The sequence below is a fragment of the Felis catus genome, chromosome E1 (genome assembly GCF_018350175.1).
Source record: "Felis catus isolate Fca126 chromosome E1, F.catus_Fca126_mat1.0, whole genome shotgun sequence".
NCBI lineage: Eukaryota > Metazoa > Chordata > Mammalia > Carnivora > Felidae > Felis > Felis catus.
Window position 1 is genome coordinate 6,982,745 of NC_058381.1, and position 24,460 is coordinate 7,007,204.

Consider the following 24,460-nt stretch of genomic DNA (forward strand, 5'->3'; position numbering starts at 1 on the left):
GCCACCTTGCAGATCTCGTCCACTTTGACATCCCCTCCATCCACGTAGAGCTCGGGCCGCCGCTCCGCCTGAGCCCCCTGGAGCACGCGCGGCGACACTCGGTGACGGAGAAGAGGGACTCGGAGGAGGAGTCTGAGAGCACCGCCCTCTGACCCGCGCAGGCCCCGCCCACCACCCACCCTGGAGCGCCCCCTGGGCTCGCCGAGCGAGCGGCTGTGCGGTCACTGCCAGCGAGGCTGGAGTCGTGCGCCAAACTGTCCCCTCCGGCCTGCGTGGCCGGAGTAGGTGCAGAGTTCGTTTGTTCCCCGGGGTGGTGACTTTGGCCTTTTGTTTGATCTTTGCCTTTTGACTTTGTGCCTATTTTGATCCACTTTCAGCCTACCCCCCCCCCCCCCAGGGCTTGCGCGTCAGAAAGGTCGTTTGCAGCTGCAGGCTGGGGGTGCGGGGAGGGTTGGGGTGCCTGGTGCCACCCGCGGTTGCCCTCCCAGGCTCTGACAGCTCGGGGGGCGCCCTCCCGTCACCTCGGTGACTACAGGGGACCCCCCCCCCAGCAGACTGGCTCTGGGATCCAGAAGTCGTGGCAGCGACGTGCGCCCGCAGCGCAAGTCGGGGGGTGGGGGAGGCAGCCGGTGTACAACCTGCGGCCGCCCTGACGCGTGGGCTTTAAAGTCAATGGCTTAACACAAAATCTGCTTCCCTTCCTAAGGGTTTTGCTTTTCCCTACCGTGTGACCGAAAGCTCCCGTCACTACCTTCTCGTTTTATACTTCTGAATTTCTAATCTGATCTTGAGGGCGCCTGGACGGCGGAGGATGGCGCCCCGGCCCCGCAGAAACCTCCGCCGCCAGTAACTACCCCCATACCCCCCCCCCCCCCCCCCCACGGCAGGTCGCCTCTCCTTCCCGGAGGCCGCAGGGAACAGCAATAATCGCGCGAACCCGAGCAGCACGCAGGAAGGGAAGGTGGCCCTCGGCGACGCGGGGCAGGAGGCACGGCCCCCGGGCCCGCGGGCTGCGCTCAGCAGTGGGGCGGCGCCGGAGGACACAGGAAACCCAGTCACACTTGGGGATTAAGGGAGTGAGACGGCATCGGGTCTTGCATGCAACTCAGAAGTTCCGATTTTATCCGTTTAAAATCGATGCGATCTACCTATACATGATATAATGTTTGTATATATGAAATCTATATTTGTTGAATTTGAGCCAAACTAAACCCATGTATAGGTGTACAATGAGAAATTCAAATGCTTATCCCCCCCCCACACACACACACACGGTGTAAAGTAACCCTCCCCGCTGGTGGGATTTTGCCACTTCTGATGCTAACAAACAGCTTTGCTCACTTCTGGCGAGGACGGTTCAGTACCCAATTTGTAACGGAGCCCAGGGGTTGAAAGTTACCTTTAAATACATGTACAAATAGTTGTCAAAAGTAATGTTATTAAAATAGATTTATTATCCCTGAGCGTGGCCTATCTTCTTGTTTTGACGATCAACTTGCCGGGAACATTCCTCCTCGGGAGGAAACCTGAGACCAGGGCTGGGCAAGGCTACATCCTTGGTTTCACTTTCAAATCTGTGTTCTCCTGGGAGGGAGAAGACACAAATAAATACCAGACTCATCTTTGAAAATTCCCTCGGTTTCCAAGCACTAACCTCAGCGTTGTTAAATCCCACAAGGAGGGCAGGAGAGCCAACTCGGCGTCGGATTTCTCATGACTCCAGGGTGGTGAGGGGGTCTCCCCCGAACAGTGGGAGGACCCGCGTCTTCCTGAGCCGGCATGGCTTGACTTCTGTCAAAATCCAGGGCACAGAGGGGTGGCCACTCCCTAGGGACAGGCTCCGGAGGTCCTCGCCGTCATCGGAGCTGACTTCCAGGTCACCCTGGGTGCAGGGCGGGGAGACTCCTGCTCAGCGGTGTTAAGAGGACGAAGCAAAGCACTTAGGTTCCACGCGGCATCTTTACTGGGTTCTGTCTTTGGAAGTGGTATTTCTGGAGTCTCGGGTACTCAGACACTCACGTCCACGACGCGGCGTTCCTGGGACACGGCTTGCCTCGGGTGTGCAGAGAGAACGCATTGGCTGCGGCAGGCATGGGCACGCCGTTTTTCGCGACTTCCTTAAAAATTGGCTTGTACCGAATTCCACCTGTCCGTTTTTCCATCCGGCAGCCTCACGTCCCAAGGCCGGGCTGGGCCCCGCCGAGGGCTGCCCAGGGGAGCAGACCCAGGGCCACCGCGCAGAGGATGCCAGCCTCCCGAGTCCGGGGTCGCTCTGGGCCTTCTTCACTGGGCCCTGACCTTCTTGCTCTGAGGGCTCTGCGGCTGCTCCGGGAGGGCCCGTTTCTGCTGGGGCGCCCCGTCCTCGGGGCCGCCCACCTCCCCGGAGAGGAGGGCCGCCCGCGCCAGCCGCACACCCCGCTTCTCCCTGCGCCCCTCCATCTCCTCGATGTCGCCGGCAAACAGGGCCTGGAGCGGGGCGATCAGCTTGGAGACCGTGGCGGAGTCCCCGAAGCAGACCTGGGAGGGGAGCGGAGAACAAGGACGTGCGTCAGGGTCAGCTGCACCAAGGGAGCCCTCTGCCGCGGCAGGTGCCGGCTCGCCCCCCACCCGCCTTCCTACCAGCGGGAGGAGGACAAGGCCGTGGGAGGAGGAAGCCCTCTAGGGAAAGGGGCACGGACAACCCTCTCGTGGCCAAAGGAGCAAAACCGCACGGGGGTCAGGAAAGGCGAGGCTGTCCGTCCTCACTCAGAGGGACCGGAGGCCCCAGGCTGGCCTCCTGGCCAGTTGACGAGAGAGAACACCGACTCCCCAGCAAGTGCCGAGGCGCAGACGACGCGGCCGTGGGGACGGCCGGGCCTGACTCCTCAGCGACTCCAGCGGCCAGAGACCCCGGTCCGGCCCGAAGGCCCCAGAGAAGGTCGGCCTTGCCATCCTGCCGGGGCGGGCCACGGCGGGAGGATGGACAGACCCCCCCTCCTACCCGGAGCCCCCCCCCGTGCAAGACCCACATGCACAGACCTTCATGTGGTCAAAGGCGATCCCCACTTTGTCGTTGAAGCCGGGGCTGAAGAGGGGGACCTTGGCGTAGCGCTGGCTGAAGTGGGTGAGCATGGTGAAGCCCGCGTTCATCCGCACACCCACGCCGATCGCCTGAGACGTGGTGCTGCCGACAGAGGGCGCACGTGAGGCCGGCGCCCAGCGGAGGGAGACCCCGTCGCACACAGGCCCCGGGAAGGCCGGGTGGGGGAGGGAGGGCTCCTCCGTCAGCGCCCCTACTGCCTACAAACTCTTCCTGACGGCTGGATTCTTCGCACACGCCCCCAAACGGAGCCCAGGCCTGGGCTGGCGTCAGGGCGCCCATCCTGAGGGCAGCGAACGGGCAGGGGGCTTCTCACTTGGGGTACACGCTCTTGTCACAACAACAGCCCGCGACGCAGGCGGGCCGCACTTCCCCGGGCAGCTCCCTGCTGTGGCTTCCGTTTCTGCCACCATACGCGCAATACTCGATCCCCACCCCGGCTAGCGCCCTGACCAGGCGGCGCTGCAGAAATGAGGGCAGAAGCCCCTACGGCCTAGTGGGAAGCCAGCTGGCCCCGTGTCACGGTCCCTGGAGAGCACAGTCGTTCCCTTCGGGGCTGACGCAAGGTGGCTCCGAGTGCCCCCGGGGAGAAGGGAGCGGCTCATCAGTCTCCCCTACCTGTGCGTCTTTTCCACGGCCTCCTCCTCCAAGCCGTCCTCCAGCGTGGCCTCGTGTATCAGGAGGGTGGCGTCCTTCCCTAGAGAGGAAGCAGCAGACACTGGAGCAGAGCCCTCTGCCTGAGAAACGCTGGGTCCCAGGTCCACACCGCCATCCGTTCCCCCGCCCACACTCGCCTCCACTCACCCATCTGGACCAGAGCCTCGCAGGGCATGGTGTCACCCGAATAGACCAGCTTCCAGCCGGACGTGTGGACCAGCGCACAGCCGAAAGCATGCTTGCAGTGCCGGACCAGGCAGGTCTGAAACTGAAGGAGCGGCTGAGCGGCCTCTGGCTGTGCCCCCGTCACCCTCCCGCCTGCGGGCGCCCCCTTACCTCTCCCAGATCACACGCTTCCAGCAGCGAACCAATCAGCCTTTCAACCTCGGGGCTGGGCACCTCTGCCCCTTTCTGAAGGCATTTGGCAGGAATCAAGCTGGGAGAAGACAGAAGAGTTTAACGCAAGCGTGAAAAAACAAATGTCATGGGATTTTTAAATTATTTTGAGAGACGGGGCGCCTGGGTGGCTCAGTCGGTTGAGCGTACGACTTCGGCTCAGGTCATGATCTCACAGTCTGTGGGTTCAAGCCATGTGTTGGGCTGAGCCTGCTTCAGATTCTGTGTCTCCCTCTCTCTCTGCCCCTCCCCTGCTCATGCTCCGTCTCTGTCTCAAAAATAAATAAAAACATTAAAAAAAATTATTTTGAGAGAGAAAGGGAGGGCAAGTAGGGGAGGGGCAGAGAGAGAGAGACAATCCCAGGTCCCAACTCATGGCTTAATCTCAGGAACAGTGAGATCATGACCTGAGCAGAAATCAAGAGCCGGTCACTCAGCGGACTGGGCCACCCAGGTGCCCCTGGGTGTTATGTTATGTTATGTTAACGTGATTCAAAGTACAAGTGTCTGGCTAGAAAGCCCCAAAAGCGTTATTGTAAAGAAAGTACTTAAATCAGTAACTAAGAGAAGAGAGTTGTCATTTAAAAAGAGCCCAACCAAGCCCCGAGGCCTCGGATGAGGGCCGCCGGAGGCTACAGTGAGGGGACCGGCCCCAGGCACAGGGACTCCCTCCCCGGGTCGCCCCTGCTCGGGCGCCGGGCCCTGGGCCGCTTTCATGGAGAAGCGCGGGCGGAAAGCTAGGAACTAGAGCAGAACCGAAAAGAGGGCTGGGCTGAGATGCAACGCAGGACATCAACACGCACGCGCGGGAACCGTCGACGGTTCCTGTCCTGGAGTCAAAGCATCCCTACCGCGTCACCCGCCGCCGGGGGCCCAGTCCCGGGGAAGGCTGCGGGGTCCCGGCGTCTCGTGAGGGCCGCGGCCGAAGGCGGCAGGTGCCGACGCTCACCTGACGTGGTGCAGGATCCGCTGGCACTGGTGGTGGTACTGCTGGAGCCAAGCCCTGAGCTGGGTCGGGGCGACCACGGGCAGAGGGTGACACGGCCTTCCCAGAGATGCCTGAGGCAAGGACATCCGAGGGAGCGCCAAGTCAGGGACGGGAGCTCAGGGTGACAGGAGATGTGGCCGAGGGGTGAGCCAACCAAACTCAAAGGACAATAAAAGTGCGCCCGGCACTTACCAGGGCTCGCTCCCTCTGCAGCAGGATATTTAGCAAGCCCTGCAGGGGGGAGAAGGGGACACGCGTCAGCCACGTCCGGAGTCCCCTCCGCCACGCCTCGTCTGGCTTCTGGCGTCCTCCTCTTGCAGCCGCTCCCACCTCCCTATCAGCCACAATCCGTGGGCAGCGGGACCAGGGACAGGGCAGGGGTCTGGGGTCCCCACTGGCCCTGGGAGGTCCCCTCAGGGCAGGTTCGCGGGCAGGCAAGCCGGGTGAAGGCTGACAGCGGGACCTTGTCCAAGGCAGTGCACCGAGCAGAGCGACCGCACCAGCGAGAGAAGAGCCAAGGCCCTGGGCACATCTGGGCACAGCAGGAAAGGAAGGGGGGTAGCGCGGGCCAGAGCGGCGCCTGCCCTTCGCCGGGGTCCCCCCGCCGCTCACCGTGTGGTGATCCGCGTGCAGGTGGGACACGAACACAGCGGCGAGGGTGCCCAGGACCCTGTCCACCTCGTCTCCGTAGTGACGGCACAGCTGCCCGAACGTGCCTTCGCCACAGTCCAGGAGGAGGGACCTGTCGGGGCTGTGGACGAGGGTGACGGTCACGTGGCCGGGAAAGGCCCCTGGGGTCCGCAGGGCTCCCACGTCCGGAAGAGGCGGGGTGAGAGGCTGCGTCCCTCCCACGCCTTCCCACACCTCTCGCGCGCTGAGAGGCCGAGCCCAACGCCACGGCAACTCCGGACGCCAGAGCTCATCGCACAGAGGCCGCCACCGGCCACGGAAACCCCTGAACACACACAGTACCCAGGGCCACGCGGATGCCGGCGCCCGGCTTGTGAAACGGGAGGACAAAAGCATCTACTCGCAAGGAGGCCCCTCGGGTTATCGGAGCTGAACCCGGCAACGGCCCCTGCGGCCGCACCAGCGCCGGGCACGGGTGCGCACGCGGGGCAGCCGCCCGCTGTGCTTCCGGTCGAGCAGTCCTGGCCTCCTCAGCCCGGGCCGCCCCCTGCCCGGCAGGGGCAGGACAGGCAATGACCGCCGGCGCAGGGGGGTGACCGGCGGAGGCCCCGCTACTGCCGGGGAGCCGCTCGCGGAGTCGGGCCCCGGGTGCTTCCATCCCGATGGCCCGTCTCAGCCTCTGCCCCGCGGGGAGAGGCCAGTCTCCCGCAGGCCTTCGTCCTCCTCCGGGAGGGGCCGTCCGGCAGGGGGCGCTGTGGCCGGGCTCCGGGGGAAAAGCCCCAGACACACAGACACGTGACCTTCTGGGCAGGGACCGCGTTGCGGAAGCGCCTCCGGACGAGTCGCGTCAGGCTCAGTGCCACTGGGGCGGGGGGGGGGGGGGGGGGGGGGGGGGGTTCTGGAGAAGCCCCTTCCACGGAGCCTCTCAGCCCCCAGAGGGAGGCCTGGCCGCCTGACTGCTCTTCCAGGGTCCTACGGAGTCCGTCCCAGATGCGCGCACGCTTGATGTCAGGGCGCGCCTCGTACGTGCCGTGCGCACTGGACACGGCTGGCGTCCAAGACGAGCACGCACGGTCTCAAAGCGGGCCCGGGCCCTCACAGTCTGACTTCCTCCACGGACGCATCTGCAGACGTACGGCGAACACGGCCCGGCGCCCGGGTTAACCTCTCTGCGGGCGAGGACGCCGGCCCGACCCAAGAGAACTGAGTCCGAGGGCCGAGCACGAGACGGGCGCACCAGCCCCGCGGCCGCTCCACGCACCAGCAGTCACCAGCTCGGGGACGGCACGGCGCAGCGATGAAGACACCGCCTCACACTCCGGAGCTGCCGCGACCGGCGGTGGGAACTAGTAGCCTCTCTGAGCGTTGGTTTACCGATCAAGGCAACGGGGGTGGGCATTGCTTCATAGGGTTAACGTGAAAACTCGGCGAGATGGTTTCTCAGCAAAGCGCACGGCAGACGGCGGGGCCGGCTATTTTCATCAACAGACAGCGCAAGGGACGAAGCCTGGTGAGTCGCGGAAGCGCCAGCTACTGAGGTTAATCACGAGACGCATCAGCGCCCACGACTCCTCTCCCCGGCACTCTGGCCGAGAGGACGCCCCATCTGCCCTGGGCCGGGCGGCGGGGCAGGGGTTCTGTTTGAGAAGTCGGGGCGGTGCCCGGCGCACGGGGGGGGGGAGGGAGCTCCAGGAACGCAGTACCTTATGTTGACAAGCGTAGCGCTGACGTTCCGAATCTTCATCGGGATGGCAGACCCTGTCCCGAGGAAGATGATTTCTGGATACCGGCTTCCATTCTCTATGGAAACACACACACGAGAAAGAGGCCATTTCTGTGGGTCCAAAGTGAGCCGGCACTCAGCCAGGAGGGGCGTTAAGTCTCGCTTCCCAGGAGGGGCTGCGGATCCCACCTGGCAGGGCCTCAGGAGGCGAGGCCCCCCTCCACTGGCTGTTTGGGCGTCAATAGCTGTCTGGGAGGAAGGGCAAATAAATCCCACGGCCCTTCCTTGGAAAGAAGTGCTCCTGGTCCTTTACGAAAGGAAGGGGCCTTTACGCTGTGAATCGTTTACCTCAAGGGGCGGGTTCTGCCTGGCATCCAGCTCTTCCCACCAAGAGCTTTACAGGGGACACAAGCAGGCTCAGAGGGGACGCACCGCACGCAGGCTCTCTCCAGAGGAGGCGGAGCCAGAACAAGAGTCTAGAGAGACTTGATGGTTCCGAAGCCGAGGCCCCTTGTCAGCCAGCCTGACCAGCTCCACGTGCAAGGCCAGGAGCCTGATCCGGGTGCATCTTTCACACGCAAACCAGAAATGCAATCACAAACCCAAAGCAGACAGACGGGAAGGCTACTTCTGGGGACAGGAGCCCCTATACCCGCCCAGGCGAACTTCCATGCAGAAACCGTAGCGGGGGGCGGGGTGCCTGTGTGGCTCGGTGGGTCAAGCATCCGACTCCGGCTGAGGTCGTGATGTTGTGGTTCATGGGATCGAGCCCCACATCAGGCCTTCTGCTGTCAGCGCAGAGCCCGCTTCGGGTCCTCTGTCTCCCTTTCTCTCTGCCCCTCCCAAGAGCACACTTGTGCTCTTTCTCCAAGATAAACAAAAACAAAAACCTCAGAAACTGCAGTTGGGTGGAAGGCCATCTGGCCCCATGAACGCCCACCCGCTTTCTGGACCAGCGTTCTCCGCTTCCATCATTAGCTGAAAAGCACCCTAGAAAAACCAGCTCCTGCAGCAAAGGTCACCAAGCTCCCCCCCACTGCTCTTGCTGATGGCACAATGGTGAGTGTCACCCAGCAAGGCGGGTGTCATGGCCAAATCTCTTGTGGATCCTCAGCAAAGCCAGGACCAGATCCCGAGTCGGCTCGGCCAGGGTTCAGAGCTCTTTCCGGAGGCCGGCGGGAGCTCCCAGGCCCGCCGCACACAGCCAGGTGCCTTGTAAAGAATGGCCGGGTGCCATCACCAAACACTCTGATGCACCTGGTCTTGGCGGGAGGGCAGGCGGCAGGCACGGGCACCGGTGTTCTCAGAGAACACGCGTGACGTCACTAGCCCAGGTCAGAGGGTGCCTGCCGACCTCCTGCTTAGCGCTCCGAAAACACCAGCGGCCAGCAGAGGAAGGCTGTTCTGGGGTCTTCCGCTCACCTGCGGGGGTTGGGCCGTCCCGCACAGCCTTCCGATATTCCTGCACACTTTCCTGGAAGTTGGGGAGCTCCAGGGCCTCGGCGATGAACTCCTCAGGATTGCAGTTAATAACCGCATCCCTGCAGGGAGAAAAGCGTCTCAGGCAACCGGCCCGGGCGCGGCCTCAAGCAGACACCCGAGTGGATGTCTGGAATTGACTTATGGACGCGACCCGCAGAAAGTTCTTCACATCAAGAGTGAAGGCCAAGTGCCTGAGACCCCGGGCGGTCCTGTCCTCCTGCCGTGTGGACGCTTCCTTCTCAGCCTAGTCGGGGGGGGGGGGGTGGGTCTCAGAGCAAGTTCTGAATAGCTTCAGCCCCTCACGACATCTCAGCTCAAAGTCTCACGAACGAACCCGACACGACCGACATTCGGGGCAGGGTCCTGCGCGCCACCCTGACCTCCACCCACTCGAAGCCACTGGCAGCCCCCAGGCCCTCCCGGGCTGTAACCACAAAAAACATCTCCAGACGATGCCTGACGTCCCTTGGGAGCCAGAGGAAGGGAGGGGAGAGGAGCAGACGGCCCTGGTGGACACGCACAGCCCACGAGCAATGGCTCGCGTGGTAACAAGTCCTCAGAGCCCAAGAACCCTGTGGAAACGCAGGCTTTGACCGATGCGTTTCTCGCGAGGCCCCGGCGATGCGACGTGGCTGGTCCCGCCACGCTGACAGGCAAGCCTCCGTCAGCGGCTCCCCACCCCGACCGGGCGCTCGCGCAGGGAGGCCAGGCCCGGCTCCCCAGAATCCGACCCGGGAGGCCCGGGACTTGCACCGTGCGTGGGCATGAGGCGCATCTGGGTACCGGCTGGGCTCAGCTTTATGAGCCTTGTGTGCAGAGGCTGACAGCAGGCTCCGATATCTGAAGACCGCACGGTAAGAAGCCCGAGCACTCGTCACAAGAGCACACAGCGTGCAGTCACAACACAGTGGACAGGAAGCTTCAACTCGCTCGGGATTCACTTGGACGTGAGAGATGTGTGGGCGGGAGGCACTTCCCACGGTACTGGCTGGACTGGTAGAGGCTTTCCTGCCGGCAACTTAACGCTCACCGAGGGCCCTCCGACCCAGTAACCCCACACCTGCGAACCCCCCTGACGGAACAGAGTCCCCCTCAGACGCTTGCCTATAAAACACTCGATGCCTCAGTGGAACAACACAAAACTAGAAACGTCTAAAATGAACAAACACCCCATCTACAATGCCATTAGAAATCCGGTTACCAAAGACCACGCAATGACTCAGGAAAAGAGAGACGTGTCAGGTCACAGATCCACATACACACTTTTCAAAAGATACATTCCCTGCTTGTTCCAATTTAAAAACAGAATGTTGGGGCGCCTGGGTGGCGCAGTCGGTTAAGCGTCCGACTTCAGCCAGGTCCCGATCTCGCGGTCCATGGGTTCGAGCCCCGCGTCGGGCTCTGGGCTGATGGCTCAGAGCCTGGAGCCTGTTTCCGATTCTGTGTCTCCCTCTCTCTCTGCCCCTCCCCTGTTCATGCTCTGTCTCTCTCTGTCCCAAAAATAAATAAACGTTGAAAAAAAAAATTTTTTTTTTTTTAAATAAAAACAGAATGTTAACCATCAATTTCTCTCATCTCGGGGACGAGATGACGGGTGACTAATTTTCTCCATCAAACACACGTTACTTCTCTGATGTAAAACAAGGGACACGTATGTTTCCCTGTCGTCATGGGGAAGACTTTGCAAAAGCTTCGTCGCTGGCCTCACCCTCCCACCTCGACCCAAACCAGAGCCGCGTGTCCTGGTGACTTTGCTCTGGGACGCAGCCGCCCCCGTTCATTTACTGCTCGTCTGGGGCTCATCTGCAGCAGGGACAGAGTTCAGTGCCCGAGACCAGGCCACGTGGCCCGCACAGGCTGCAGTATTCACTACCTGGCCCTTCACGAGAAGAGCCTGCCGCTCCCGCTCTAGACCCTTCCGTCAGCTCAGAGTCGTCCTGACCTCTGCCACTCCCTCCGAGGACGCAGCTGATACTTGAGGAGGCACTCGCCCCGGACGGTGGGCACGCGGGAAGCCGGGACTTCCTCCTGGAAGAGACAAACCCCACTGCGTGGAGAGAAACCGAGCCGAGGGGCCGGGCTGGGCTGGGGGACCGTGTGGGGCACTACCTGGCGGCAGGGGGTGGCGAGCGGGGGGAAGATGTCGGGGTGGATGAGGCTGAGCTGCGTCTGGATCTTGTGGCTGCGGAGATTGTGGACGGACGAGCAGCTCTCGTTCAGGACCAGGTGCTGGGCGGCGGGCCCGAACCTAAGGCAGAGACGGTGTGTTCACGGTGCCCTGCAGGGGGGACCCCGCTGCGGGGACAGCAGCGACACCAGTGCACGTAGGTAGGTGGAGGAGCTCAGAGAGAGGAAGTCACACCGCTCTGCTCGGAGTCCAGTGCTCTCTGCGGACTGGAAAGAGTCCAGAAGAAACCAGAAAGCTAAGACGTCGGGCGCCTACATAGGGACTGGGAAACAAAACGGAGTTCAGGGTAGAAGAAAAGGCACCATAAAAGGAAAACAGACCACGTGTGTTAGGGCTCAGGCCCTCCTCCAGGAACAGAGGGTGACGACGAACCGGCTATCCAGGAAGGAGCGGAGGGGGCGCCTGGATGAACAGGGGGCTGGGGGGCTGGAACCCCACCACGTCACCCTGCGCTCAGAGCTTAGCTCCGACACCACCTGGTTTGGCCCCGCCTGGTGCTGAGCTGGGCCGGCGTGGAGCGCCCTCTTCTCCCGGTCCCGAGCGTGGGCAGATGGCCACCTCGCAGGACGGGATGAAATAGCGAGGCACTGCCTGTCACGTGCTGGGTGTCCAGTGACCTGAGGCTGCTGTGCTACACTGGCCGGTCTCTTCTTTAGGACTCGGCCACGGGGTCATCAAGAGCGGGCGGTGCTCACTGGGACACGGAGTGTGCGGGGACCCCACTAGCTGCTGGATGTGTGCGCACGGCGCCACCTAGTGGCAGCTGTTCCCCACGCGGGGCACAGGTGACTGCCGGGGGAAGGAGGGGAGGACAGACAGACGGCACAGGGTCCTACCTCTCCATCCACTGCTGGTACCTGGAGTCCGCAAGCACACGCTCCGGGGCCATGTGAACCACCAGCGCCACGGGGGCCTCGGCATTTCCCTGGTACCTGGGGGGAGGGGAGAGCGGCGTTTTGCTTCGGATAGTGATACAGGCTCACAACATTCGCACGCGGTGCCTGTGCAGCCGTGGGGGGGCGGGGGCGCTCGGCTTGCTCTCCCGGTGGGTGAGCACAAGGAGGGCGCCTGCTGGCTCCTCTGGTTGGCTCGGGGGCTGCCCGCCGGGCCTTCCCGCGGGCGCTGGAGACAATCCCCGTCCCCTCCGGCCACAGGGGCTCGGACCTATGGAGCAGGACAGAGGTTCTCCAGGCCTCTTCTTGCTCCGCCCCCCCATCTTTCACAGCAGCTCCCCCCATAAATCTCGTCACCTCCAGCTCTACCTTACTGCCCGCCTTCCAGTAGACCCAGGGCACAGGCATGGGCCGTTACAATGGTCTGTGATTCCACTGTCCAGAGAGAGAGGGTCACTTTCTAACATGCTGATGCATTTCCTTCCGGTTCCCGTAAAAAAATTCACACAGTATTTTTAACCTATCCTTCCCTTCCGCGCACGCGCATGCACACAGACAGACATACAGACAACGCACACACACACACAGAGCGCACGGGGTCGCGTGCTTAAACCTCACAGCGCTGCCTCAGCACACGCGCCAATCAGCTCACGGGGACTCCAAGTAGCTTTGCCGCCACGGCACGACTGAAACGCAAAGCCTGTGCCAGCCGGGTACCCAGAGTCGCCCAAGGAGAAAAACCAGGTCTGAGGAAGAGCTTCTCACACTAACCTGAAAGAGTTAGAGCTGCCCCAGAAGGTCTGTTGTGATAAGCAGCATAAAACGACTGAGTGAAACACGTAAATCAGAATTAGGAGCAGGAGAAATACACGCAGAAGAAACCACGAAGGACGGGAGAAAGAGGAAAGCACGGGCGTGTGGGGCCAAGCTACCCGGGATGACAGCCGACCTGAAAACGGGTCCCGCATCTTTGCGCGACAGGAGACAACGGAGCCCAGGCCACCGGAATATCAGAACAAAGGTGTTCCCAGACTAAGGTTCCATCCCTTAACACAGACCCCTGACCAAGACTCTCACACACGTCAGACCTGCCTCAACAGATTCAATGCAGGCAAGTGAACAATTTATGAACTAAAAATAGTCCAGGGGCGCCTGGGTGGCTCAGTTAAGCATCTGACTCTTGATTTCGGCTCAGGCTCATGGCATGAGGGCTCCGTGCTGACAGAGGGCTCCGTGCTGACAGCACAGAGCCTGCTTGGGATCCTCTCTCCCTCTCTCTGCCCCTCCCTACTCATGCGCATGCTCACTATGTCTCTCAAACATAAACAAACTTTAGAAAAAGAAAAAAAGGGCTGAAAACAATTCTAGAACATGTCCTAGACTTAGCACCCTAACCATCCGCCGATCTTCTAGTCTGCAAGGGCTCCGGGTCTCAGTCTTCCCTAATTTCACTCACACGCTCACATACTCCGTAAAGCCCGCCGACTAGCCGTCCCTTGGTCAATCCTGCCAGCAGGGGCCTGACCCCGGCACTTGGAGCTGGGAGCACAGGCTTCCCAGACGCGGCTCCGTGCCAGGAGCAAGCACGGGCCAGGCAGACGCCCTCCTCCACCCCGACGGCCCTCGTCACCTCTTGAAGGTGGCGTTCTCGCAGACGGGCCGAATGAATCCTTCGTCCGGACACTCCACCACAACAAAAGCAAGGCCGGGATCTGGAGGAGTACAGATCTCTTCAGGCAAAATCTGCAAAACAGCGGGGCGATGACTCTCTCCGAGGGCAGAGCCCCAGCTCAGCAGACATGCAGGGAACTGCCAACCGCACAGAATCCCTACGGAACACGCACGGACCAGCGGGAGGATCGCCGCCCGCCCCCTTCCCGCTCGTGCTGCTCCTCTACACGTACGCAGACTTGGAGAGGGCACTTCAAACCCAGAGTGGCCATGAAGCCGGGCAGGACAGTCAAGCTTCCCTCCGGTTTGTGGCCGTTGGTTCTGACATTCTCAGACGCCAGAGAAAACACCCCGGTTAAGAGCACGGTGGCGGTCCTTTGGGCCGCGTGCCCCAAGCCTACCCTCAGGGGGTCTGTCGTATATCCGACAAGGGAGAGCACCCATCCCGTGAAGAGGAGGACCCCCAACCCTAACTAGACGCTCTGCATTTACACCCAAACGTGGCCAGCGTGGACACGCTTCCCTCAAAGTGAGCTCTGTCTGCAGGGCCCGGGCCAGAGCACGACTGTCCCACGTTCGGGCCCCCACGGGGACTGCGGACACATCACGGAAACAGGCGCCTCACCTCCCTGCCCTCGTAAGTGACGCTCCTCCCGTCCTTGACAGCAGCGATGATGGGGGCGATGGCAGCCGTCCCGCTGAAAAGAGGAGGCCAGCCACGGGTGAGCCGGGCGCTGCGGGGACACGGGCCCCCCGCCCAGCCCCCGGCCACCCGGCCGCACTCACACCGGGAGGCCCAGCTCCTTGGCTTTGAGCACCAGGAAGTTTCCTTTCTTCACGTGCAGCTGCCACAGACAGAACGCAGATGTCATCTCAGTGAGGGAGGAGGAAGCTCGGCTTTAACCACTTTTCTTGGGTTTTAACCACCTTTCTGGTTTTATGTTTTTAGTGTGTGTGTGTGTGTTTTTTTTTTCAATGTTTATTTATTTTGGGGACAGAGAGAGACAGAGCATGAACGGGGGAGGGGCAGAGAGAGAGGGAGACACAGAATCGGTAACAGGCTCCAGGCTCCGAGCCATCAGCCCAGAGCCCGACGCGGGGCTCGAACTCACGGACCGTGAGATCGTGACCTGGCTGAAGTCGGACGCTTAACCGACTGCGCCACCCAGGCGCCCCTTTAGTGTGTGTTTTAATGTTAATTTATTTTTGAGAGAGCGAGCGTGAGAAGGGGAGGGGCGGAGACAGAAGATCCGAAGCAGGCTCCACGCTGTCGGCACAGAGCCCGACGTGGGGCCCGAACCCACGAACTGCGAGATCATGACCTGAGCCGAAGTCAGATGCTTCACTGAGCTGCCCAGGCGCCCCTGGCTTTGCTCTTTAATTTCGGTTTCTTTCTTACCGCTTGATGAAGCACTCAGGTCCGGTTATTGCTTTGAAATGAAATACACCATATCCCACGCTACATCCTGAAGAAGTCACTGATTCTCAAATACTTTAGGACTAAAAGCTGAACGACTTAAAACCTAGCACATTACTTCCTGACATTAACTTGTTACAGATTAATAAAATGCAATCCATTTCCAAATCAAAAGTATCCTTCAAGCATCCTTGAGAAGAAACAAACACCTTTCTGTCTGATCATCCCGTACTTACCATTTAATAGCTAACAGGACGTGACCAGAACCTTGTCTAACAGAAATGATCGCACAAATCCCTACAGGACCCAGAACCGTGAGGGCAGTGACAGGCACTAACGCGGGAGTGACCTTCCCCCTGTGGTTTTTGCAAACCCGTAACAGGGAGCTGCTTTCATCCTGGAGAAAAGTTGGAATGAAAAATGCCCGACATGCTCTTACCAAGCCGGAAGGACAAACAACAAATCCCGCCCCCAAACCTGATAGTCACCCTCCTGTACTTAAGAAACATGTACATTCATTCTACAGATCTACGTGTTTCACATGTAATAATAAAAAGTCAGAAGCGGCATAAAAACTTAATAAATCTTTGACTACAAAGTTCCACTTGGTTTTCATTTTCTTCCTTAGATCTTTAAAGGGGAAGCTACTCTGAGGGCAAAGCCTCCAATTTGGATCCTTGAGTCTTACTGGGATTCTAGAATTTTCTAGCTCAGCAAACATTACCCTAGATGAAGGATTACAGCTTTAGTGCATGTCACACAAAGATGATGAGCTCAGATGATGGCTTCAGACATCATCGTCTGTGACAACGTGACCTTCCCTCCACAGACCCTGATGGGCTTCAGGATGGAAACTATGTCTCTAACATTTAACAGGAACTTGCAGACTAAGGCAGGCAAAACCCCTCCCTCTGCTCCAAGCTGACTTCGGCCCACAAGAGACATGTGCCCACCTGAGGGCACGGAGCGTGTGGCAGGCGGCGGAGAAGCAGAACACAATCCCATGAGGCCCCGCGCTGGCACACGGCGGTCTGAAGCCCATGCTCTCCTAGCGGAGGACAGCCCGAGTCCCAGGCCCTCACACGTAGGGCCTCTTGCCTCCGACCTCCCGCGGCCTGCACCAGCTCAGCTGTGCTGCCGTCCAAAGCCTCAGCGGGGAAGCAGCAAATTGACTCCAGGAGGGATAAGGGCCCACAGGCTGATCGGTGAGAGCAGGGCCCAGACGGGGCAGCAAACAACAAAGGAGGGGACACAAGGGCCGGAGCCCTAGCCCACAGCCTCGGGAACGGTGGCCCAGCAGTGGCCAGGTTTACATGTGGGGGGGCGGCCCCACCACACAGGGCACACTTCATCACGCTCCATGGCCTCTACTGAGAAAGGAGGGAAGGACCTCATACAATTTACAGATTACCGTATAAACCTACTTTAAAAAATTGGGGGCACGTAGGTGGCTCAGCATCCAACTTCGGCTCAGATCATGAACTCACGGTTTGTGAGTTTGAGCCCCACATCGGGCTCTGTGCTGACAGCTCAGAGCCTGGAGCCTGCTTTGGATTCTGTGTCTCCCACTCTCTCTGCCCCTCCTCTGCTTGTGCTCTCTCTCAAAAATAAACATTAAAAAAAATTATTTTACTGCCTAAAAACTCAGAGATACCCAAGTAATAAGCCTATTGACAATAGTACCTAACTTATAAAAACCTACTATTACTTAAATAAATTGACCAGGGCGCCTGGGTGGCTCAGTCCATTAAGCAGCTGACTTCAGCTCAGGTCATGATCTCGCATTCAGTGAGTTCGAGCCCCACCATCGGGCTCTGTGCTGACAGCTCGGAGCCTGGAGCCTGCTTCAGGTTCTGTGTCTGCCTCTCCCTCTGCCCCTTCCCTGCTTGCACTCTGTCTCTCAAAAATAAATAAACATTAAAAAAAATGTATTTCAATAAGGTTGACAGAAGTGATACAATCAATGATCCTGCAACTGATAACTATTACTACTGACCTTCCAGAAGTGTTTTCCCTGATTGGTGTTATAATTTGAATGAAAATTACAAACCTATTTTAAAATCAACATTACTTCTCAAAAACCAATGAAAGCCCACAAAAAGTCAACACATGTAGCTTTACCAGATTAAAGTGTTCGCTACACTTAATAAAACTTTAATGCAAAGCCCTACTAAAAATAGGCCATTAGTCAAGTTTTTAAAATACTCTATTGTCATAAAATTTTCACAGAATCGGACCAACTTCAGATTTGCGGACACAGGCCTCAGTGAGTGCTCGCCGGCATTAAAATGCGTCTAGCTCGAGTGGTTTAACAGCTACGGTAAAACCATCTGAACTACAAGAGAGCTGAAGGAGTCTGAACGGAGGCCCGATTCCCTTGCAGGAACACAAAGCCACATTTCTGAAGTGCAAGATGGCTGACCGTTCCCAAACACAAACCAGCGTGTAGGCGGAAGGGCTCCGTTGCCGGAAGGGCGTTTGAAAGTACATAAAATTATAGGTGGCAGATGGAGACACAGGGGGTCTGTGCTCCTTCTGGGCACAGGGGACTCGGGAGCTGCCACCTCAGAATCACAGGACAAGCACTGACGGAAGGTCACCACGCACGCTCACTTTCGAGAGCCCACCGGGGAGGCGCTTACCTTACAGACAAAGGCTACGACCAAGGACGGGTCCCTGCCACGCGCTCTCTGGCCGACACCTGAGGAAAACCGAATGTGGTGTGAACCTTCTCGGGCTTCCCAGGTGGATGGTCATCCGAAGTCTGGCTTCGTGCAAAATGGAACGGACACAACCGTACGAGACAAGGGTCAAAGAAAACCCTGGTATCCTTTCTGCGGCAGACCTGGATGTCGTCCCACTGGCCCCGAGATCGGAGCAAACAGAAAACGCAAACCGCCCACCGGAAAAACTAGAAATGTCTGGTGAAACGTTTCAAAAAATGACAGTGTACCCAGACGTGGAGAAGAAAAAGCAAACTGTAATGTGCTTTATAAACAAGTGTAAGAATACGCGAACGAACTCGAAAGTAAAAGGCCTGCAGGGAAGATGCACCTGTGCCATCCACACCAGGGTGGTGCACAGGCCGGCCCTTCTGGGGCAGCAGGCCCGACCAGGGCAGAGAGAGGAACGATCGGCCTCGCCCGCCGTGGTCCCACGCCTCCAACACCTCTACTCCTGGGATCCTGACTCACTTTCTCAGCAGCCTGTCGTTCTGGAGGAAAAGGGGCAGAGCCACTCACTGATAGGACCCGTGGGCTGAGCACTTCGTGCGCTCGTGAAAGATCACCTCGCGTTAACGAAGGCTGCGAGAGGCCGCGTACGAACCCATCTGCCGGAGCCTGCTCCCCTCCGGGTGCACGGAACACAGTTTGGGGCCCAGCCAGGGTCGGGGACTGGCCCTAGAGCTCCATACGGCCACCTTCACCCTCTGCCCACGGGCCAAGTCCCACACTGACAGAGAAGCGCCCGTTTTACACACAGGCTTCTTACGAAAACAGTTCCAATGCAGCAGGACGGGGCAGCAGACAAAGAAGCCAGCGTTCTCGAGACCGCATGCTGTTGGGTTTAAATAGCATTACCGTCTGCAAGATGCTGCTCGCTTTCGGTGGATCCAGAATCCGAAGACTGCCCTGGACTGAGTCTTTCTGGACTCTGAGACGGCTGGCGTTCTCCACGCTTCTGCTCGCCTGGTTGGCATGGAAAACAATCAGACCCCACGCCACGGAGGTGAGCTCACGGCCAGGAGCCCGCTGTGCACACGGATCGGTACCGGAGTGCCCGCTAAACAGCCTGCCTCCCATGACAGTGACTGGGTGCCTCCCCACCCGGGTCTCTGGGCCGCAGGACCTTTTGATCCCCTTCCCATGTCTGCTCAGCCGAGAGCCCTGACCACGGCAGGGACTCAACAGTGTCCGCGGACTGAAACGCAGGCAGGCAGCAGGCTGGTTCACGCACCGGCACCACCCTCCGCGAACAGACCTAGGCCGGCGGTGACAGCGCTGTGGGAGGGCCGTGACTTTGCAGCCAGTTAAGTCTCCGGGCCAGTAAAACAATTCGCCGTGCTAAGAGGCCGGCTGGGCCGCTGTCTCGCAGAAGCCCGCCCGCTCCCCCCCTGCACGTTCCTTATCGGCCCTAGGGGCTGGGACAGCCGGCCAGCTTGGGCCACACAAGCTCACGTCAAAGCAAACGGTCACGTGCCAGGAAGGGAGGAATAGAGAGGGACACACATCAGGCCTGGGGGGGTCGGGAGGGGTCAGGAAAGAGAGGACATCTGACCAGGAGTGAGCCAGACAACGCGGGCTCTGATGCGACCAGCCGTCTCACTGGGCCCCAAGCATGTCTGCCTCTGCTCAAGACATACACCCACCTCCCTCCCGCACACACAGGGGCCGTGCAAACTGCATGTCCAGGCCAGGGCCGGGCTTCCCGGCCCCCTGCGGGGGGGCTGTCTGTCCTCTGTGTCCCCTGAGCACCTGGCAGGCCTCGCTGTCAAGGGAACGTCCCTAGTGCCCTGCGTCCTCCTCGCCATCAGCAAAACCTGGCCCGGGGTGTGACTGGCCAGACACAGATGAGACACACGTGGTGGGGCCTGACAGGCGGACGGTCTCTAAGTCAAAACCTCGTCGTCCGACCCTGGGACTCGCGAAGGTTCACGGGACCTTCTGAACTACTCACAACACTTCTATTAGTATTAGTGTTTATAAACAACGCCTTCCTAGCGCAAACCCCTCCAGCATCCCATCACGAAAGGAGTGCTTACATCCGTGGCAAATAAACCCCAAGCGATAAACGTGCAAAACTGACAGGGCAGATTACGATGTCCCAAAGTACAATCACGATCGTTAGGAGTCCAGTGTGTCTGGTGAGGTTGTAAACTCCTGAAGGGCAGGAACCATCTCAATTCTTCCACTAAATTTCCTGATCGTATCGAGCACACAAAACCAGGCACACAAAGCCAGTACTCGAGCATTTTCTATTTTCGCATGCCCCTTTCCTTGCCCGGGACCTACATGCCTCCCTCCTCCCAGGAAACGGGGCTTTTGTACTCACTGTATATGGGGATCTGGAAAACTGTCATGGTCTCATCCTTGTATTCGGGTGCCGAGTGGGGCCGCACGGCTGTATGAAAAAGACCACGGGGCAGTGACTGCACTGGACAGAGGCACTGGGGGAGGAAGAGCCTTCCAGATCACCAACCACAAGCAAATGGTTTCCCTTGGGATTCTGCTGGGAAGCTACACTACAACCAGAATTTCTGAGTAAATTACAAATTTTAAGAAAGAAGCACCAATGTATTTTCATCGGCCAATACTACACTCAATGAAAAAAATGTATTCTCACTACCTGCTTAAAAAAAAAATTCTCAAATTTATTTTTTTTAATTAATTTTTTTTTAATGTTTATTTATTTTTGAGACAGAGAGAGACAGAGCATGAACGGGGGAAGGTCAGAGAGAGGGAGACACAGAATCGCAAACAGGCTCCAGGCTCTGAGCTGTCAGCACAGAGCCCGACGCGGGGCTCGAACTCACGGACCGTGAGATCATGACCTGAGCCGAAGTCGGACGCTTAACCGACTGAGCCACCCAGGCGCCCCAACAATTCTCAAATTTAAAAGGCATATTGTTAACACACGGCCTCGTGACACCAAAAGGAATGCATCATCTCAGCTGTAAGAACCACCATCCGATGTGACATGAGACGTTAGTGTTTCCACTGAAGATGAGCATCAGGGGCGCCCGGGGAAGCTGGGCTGGGCGTCCGACTTCGGCTCAGGTCCTGATCTCGTGGTTTGTTAAGTTAGAGCCCCGCGTCGGGCTCTGTGCTGACAGCTCGGAGCCCGGAGCCTGCTTCGGATTCTGTGTCTCCCTCTCTCTCTCTCTCTGCCCCTGCCCTGCTCGTGCTTTCTCGCTCTCTCTCAAAAATAAATAAGCTTAAAAAAACAAAAACAAAAACAAAAACCAAATGATGTTTGAAGAGGAGTGTTAACAAACCAGGGACGCGGACCCCCTCAGGGGCGGGGGCCCTGCTGGCATCGTGGGCTCCGCCTCGCCCCAGGAGGAGGCCACCTGCCTCCCAGCAGAGCCCAGCTGGACCCAGTAGCATCTCTAGCCTCTACCTGGGGGCAGGAGGGGGCACGCAGAAAAGCGCAACAGGCAAGATTTTAAAAATTCATCTCCTGTTGATGAAGCACGGGGTTTTAAGGTTTCACGGGGTCCAATTTTTATGGTTTCTCCTTTGAGAGACTGGGGCAGACAGAAGGCAGAAATGGCCGATCACGAGTCAGAGGCAGGAACGTACCCAGGTCTATTCCCTTCAGCGGACCAGAAAATGTTTTGATAGCTTCCAGGTATTTTTCCTACAAAAGAGAAAGAAGGAAAGCAGCAGTTCCGGCGGCGCAAACGGCAACGGGCAATACGCAGAGAAGTCAACGTAAAAGCCCAGTAAGTATTCTGAGCCACCTTTGCAGAGAGTCACGCGGTGGCCGCTCTACGCTAGAAGCCAAGGGTTCAACGGGGAGCAGGGGACGCGCTCCCCAGCCTCGTGAGACATAAAATCCGGCGACAAAACTGAACCGAGGCAGAGCACAAACCCCCGGGGAGAGGCAGCCGTGCTGAGGGTCTGCAAGAAGCCCGTGGGACGCGGGGGCCGGGGTACGGCCCGTCCGAGAGTCAGGCAGGCTCCTGAGCAAATGTCCTTGCGACGGGGCTCTGGGGGCTCAGAAGGAAAGCCCTGGGACGGGAAGGGGCTTCAGGGAAGAGCTAAGAGGGGCCCGCGGAGCCCCAGCGTGGGGACCGGGATACGGAAGCCAAGGGTGGGCCAGAGCCGGGACCCACAGGGCTCCCAGGCCCTACTGCGGGGGCGGCACTGTGCGGGCTGTGACTTGCCTACGGGCGCGTCCCCACCGCGTGGCGGGTGTGAAGCTGTCATGGAAAACACGGGTAGGAGACAGACGGCACGAAGGCCTCGAGGACAGACAAATGGATGGATTCGAGGCACTATTTTGGAGACAGAATTAACAGCACCTGGCGGCTGCCTGCCTTTCATGTTAAGAACTGGGAAATCACGATGGGCACACCACTTCTCGGCAGTGTGAAGGGGCTGCGTCGGAAGGTACGAACAGGTCTGAAATGTGCGCGCGCACTTGCTATCGAACACGTAAGGAGCTGGCTTAGCGCTTTACGTGCGTACCTCGCGGAACCCTTCGCAACTTTACGGAACATCACAGCCATCTGACAGAGGCAGAAACCGAAGCTCTAGGAGATACAGCGACTTGTGCAAGGTGACACAGCCTCTTTAGCTTGAAAGGCGGAGGGTTCACTCCACCGTCAGTTAACTCCGGAGGGCAACAGGGGAATTTGCAGAAACGGAAACGGCTCGCGACTCACGTTAAAAAAGGAGGGGTTGGCCTTGACAGCTAGTCAGGAGAGACTCACCAGCTGTGGAGGTCCCGAAAGCACACACTTTGGGAGCCCGGTTTCCTTTAAGGTGAGAATCATTCCTAGAAGGAAAGAAGGAAGGAAGAAAAGAAGGGAGGAAGGTCAGCCGTCTCCTCACCGTGCCCGGAAGCTGCCACCAGGGGGCGCACTCCTCGCTTAACCACCTATTTATCTCCTTGTCCTCCTTCAGGCTTCAGTCATCAAGGGCCACGTGCAGCAGTGACGCCTGCCGGGGGTGTAAGGTGACTGTAACCATCACCACCACACCCTCCGGTTTACTGGCACGTTTCTCCAGTCCAGCAACTCGATAAACGAAGTGGATGGTAACGCTTGGGAAGCGGCATGCGTGTTAAAATCTGTCCTTCTGACTCACAGCCTTTCCTGCTGCAGCTGACTGGGCGAGCATAAAAAGAATTCTAGCGCGCAGGGGCCCCTGGGTGGCCCGACTTCAGCTCAGGTCATGATCTCAGGGTTTCTGAGTTCCAGCCCTGCATCGGGCTCTGTGCTGACAGCTTGGAGCCTGGAGCCTGCTTCTGATTCTGTGTGTGTGTGTGTGTGTGTGTGTGTGTGTGTGTGTGTGTGTGTCTGCCCTTCCCCTGCTCATGTTCTGTCTCTCTCAAAAATAAGCATTAAAACAAAAAAGAAAAAAGAAAAAAAACTCCAGCTCCCGTGCGCTCAGAAGATGGGCAAAAATGAACAAACAAAAAACGAACAGGGCAGGCTAAAAATCCCAGACTTCCCTCCAGCCTCTAACTTCAGAAAGAATATACTTACCGCACAGCCCCCCCACATTACACCAGTGCATTCGGGTGAGGAATATGTTATCCAAACGAGCCACCTTCAACCTAAGAAAGACAGAACACTTGAGCAACACAGGGACCCTCTGTGCTGCTTCAGAAGCACTCCTGTCTGTCACCTCGGCGTTCAGGGCCCACAATCACCTCCGCCCCAAGAGAAAACGGCGGACTCACTTGTGCTCCTGCATGAGTCGCTGGACGCCTTCTCCACAGTTGAAGAGATACCTACAGGACACACGTTACGCAAGACATTCAGGAGATGCTACTCTGTAAAAGCTCTGCCACCGTTTTACATGCTTTACTGTTCGCTTCGAGAAAAACACACGTTGCGCTCCTGGGCTGCATTTCTGGCGTGAAGATGCTGCTTGGGAACGAACCCTCCTTAGAGGAGCGGCGAGCAGGGGACTGGGGGCCTGTGTAGCAGGCTGGTGCTGGAGCGAGATGGGCCCTCTCCCCCATCACCTCACCAGACCTGATACCACCCCACACGCCAACCATGAGGTCCCGGTGTCGGGGCACACGAGAGGTCGTGCGGCCAAAGTGTGCCACGAGGGGGCTCGGGGCCCAAGGGTTGGAAAGAGGACGCTCCTGCCCAAGTGTGCAGCTCTCAGGGGCCCCCGGGAAGCCCACGGCCGTGGGGGTGTAGGGCATCTGGGACCCCCCCCCCCCGCACCCCCTAAGGGGCCAAGCTCGACTGCAGCAGCGGAACTCCCCACGGGAGACGCGGAGACACCGCAGCCCCGAGGGCGGGCGGGGCGCGACGAGGGGACGCCGCCTAGGCCCGGCCGGACTCCGGGGCGGCGCACTGACCGGTTGTACTCGGAGAAGACGTAGAGCGCCGCGCCCACGTCCCGGCCGCCGGCCGCCACCACCTGCAGGTACACGGTGTTCGGGCCCCCGGGCTCCCACGCCGCGCCACGCTTCTCCCGCGTGCGCAGGTGCCGCAGCGGGTCCTTGGGCGGCCGCTGGCGGCGGGCGGGTCCCTGCGACATGGCGCGCCCGGCCGCGGACCGCAGCAGCAGCACCGAGCGAAAAGCCCACATGCGCCGGCCTCCGCCCGCGCTCCTAAGGCTGCGGGTCACTGGGCTCCTGGTGCCC

General features: G+C 59.1%; 2 protein-coding genes across 9 annotated transcripts in view; one reads left to right on the forward strand and one right to left on the reverse strand.

Moving 5' to 3' along the window:
• Positions 1-1,463, forward strand: part of ARHGAP44 (Rho GTPase activating protein 44) — a 183,404-nt gene extending 181,941 nt beyond the window's left edge. For 4 of the 6 annotated variants that reach the window (XM_023244136.2, XM_023244131.2, XM_023244134.2 and 1 more), the window contains one exon: positions 13-1,463. In XM_023244136.2, the coding sequence (XP_023099904.1) occupies positions 13-152 (140 nt within the window). In that variant the 3' untranslated portion in view covers positions 153-1,463. The remainder of the gene's footprint in view (positions 1-12) is intronic. The other 2 variants (XM_023244132.2, XR_002738128.2) reach the window with 2 other exon arrangements.
• On the reverse strand, positions 1,432-24,460 carry ELAC2 (elaC ribonuclease Z 2). Of its 3 annotated transcripts, XR_006589895.1 has the most exons (25): positions 24,173-24,459; positions 23,537-23,587; positions 23,340-23,410; positions 22,563-22,627; positions 21,427-21,484; positions 20,177-20,245; positions 18,706-18,813; positions 17,767-17,825; positions 14,494-14,552; positions 14,333-14,405; positions 13,667-13,779; positions 11,980-12,075; positions 11,065-11,203; positions 10,898-10,983; positions 8,896-9,014; positions 7,454-7,550; positions 5,733-5,871; positions 5,313-5,351; positions 5,082-5,191; positions 4,073-4,172; positions 3,884-4,004; positions 3,698-3,776; positions 3,019-3,163; positions 1,655-2,517; positions 1,432-1,584 (listed from the first exon to the last, which is right to left on the reverse strand). XR_006589895.1 is itself a non-coding variant. In XM_011288910.4 (24 exons), exons 1-24 carry the CDS (start codon positions 24,403-24,405, stop codon positions 2,284-2,286), a joined length of 2,463 nt encoding a protein of 820 aa, XP_011287212.3. In that variant the 5' UTR covers positions 24,406-24,459; the 3' UTR covers positions 1,432-2,283. The 3 variants fall into 3 exon arrangements, 2 of the variants coding, with proteins under 2 accessions (XP_011287212.3, XP_023099898.1); XM_011288910.4 differs by having other exon boundaries at positions 1,432-2,517; XM_023244130.2 differs by lacking the exon at positions 18,706-18,813 and having other exon boundaries at positions 1,432-2,517; positions 24,173-24,460.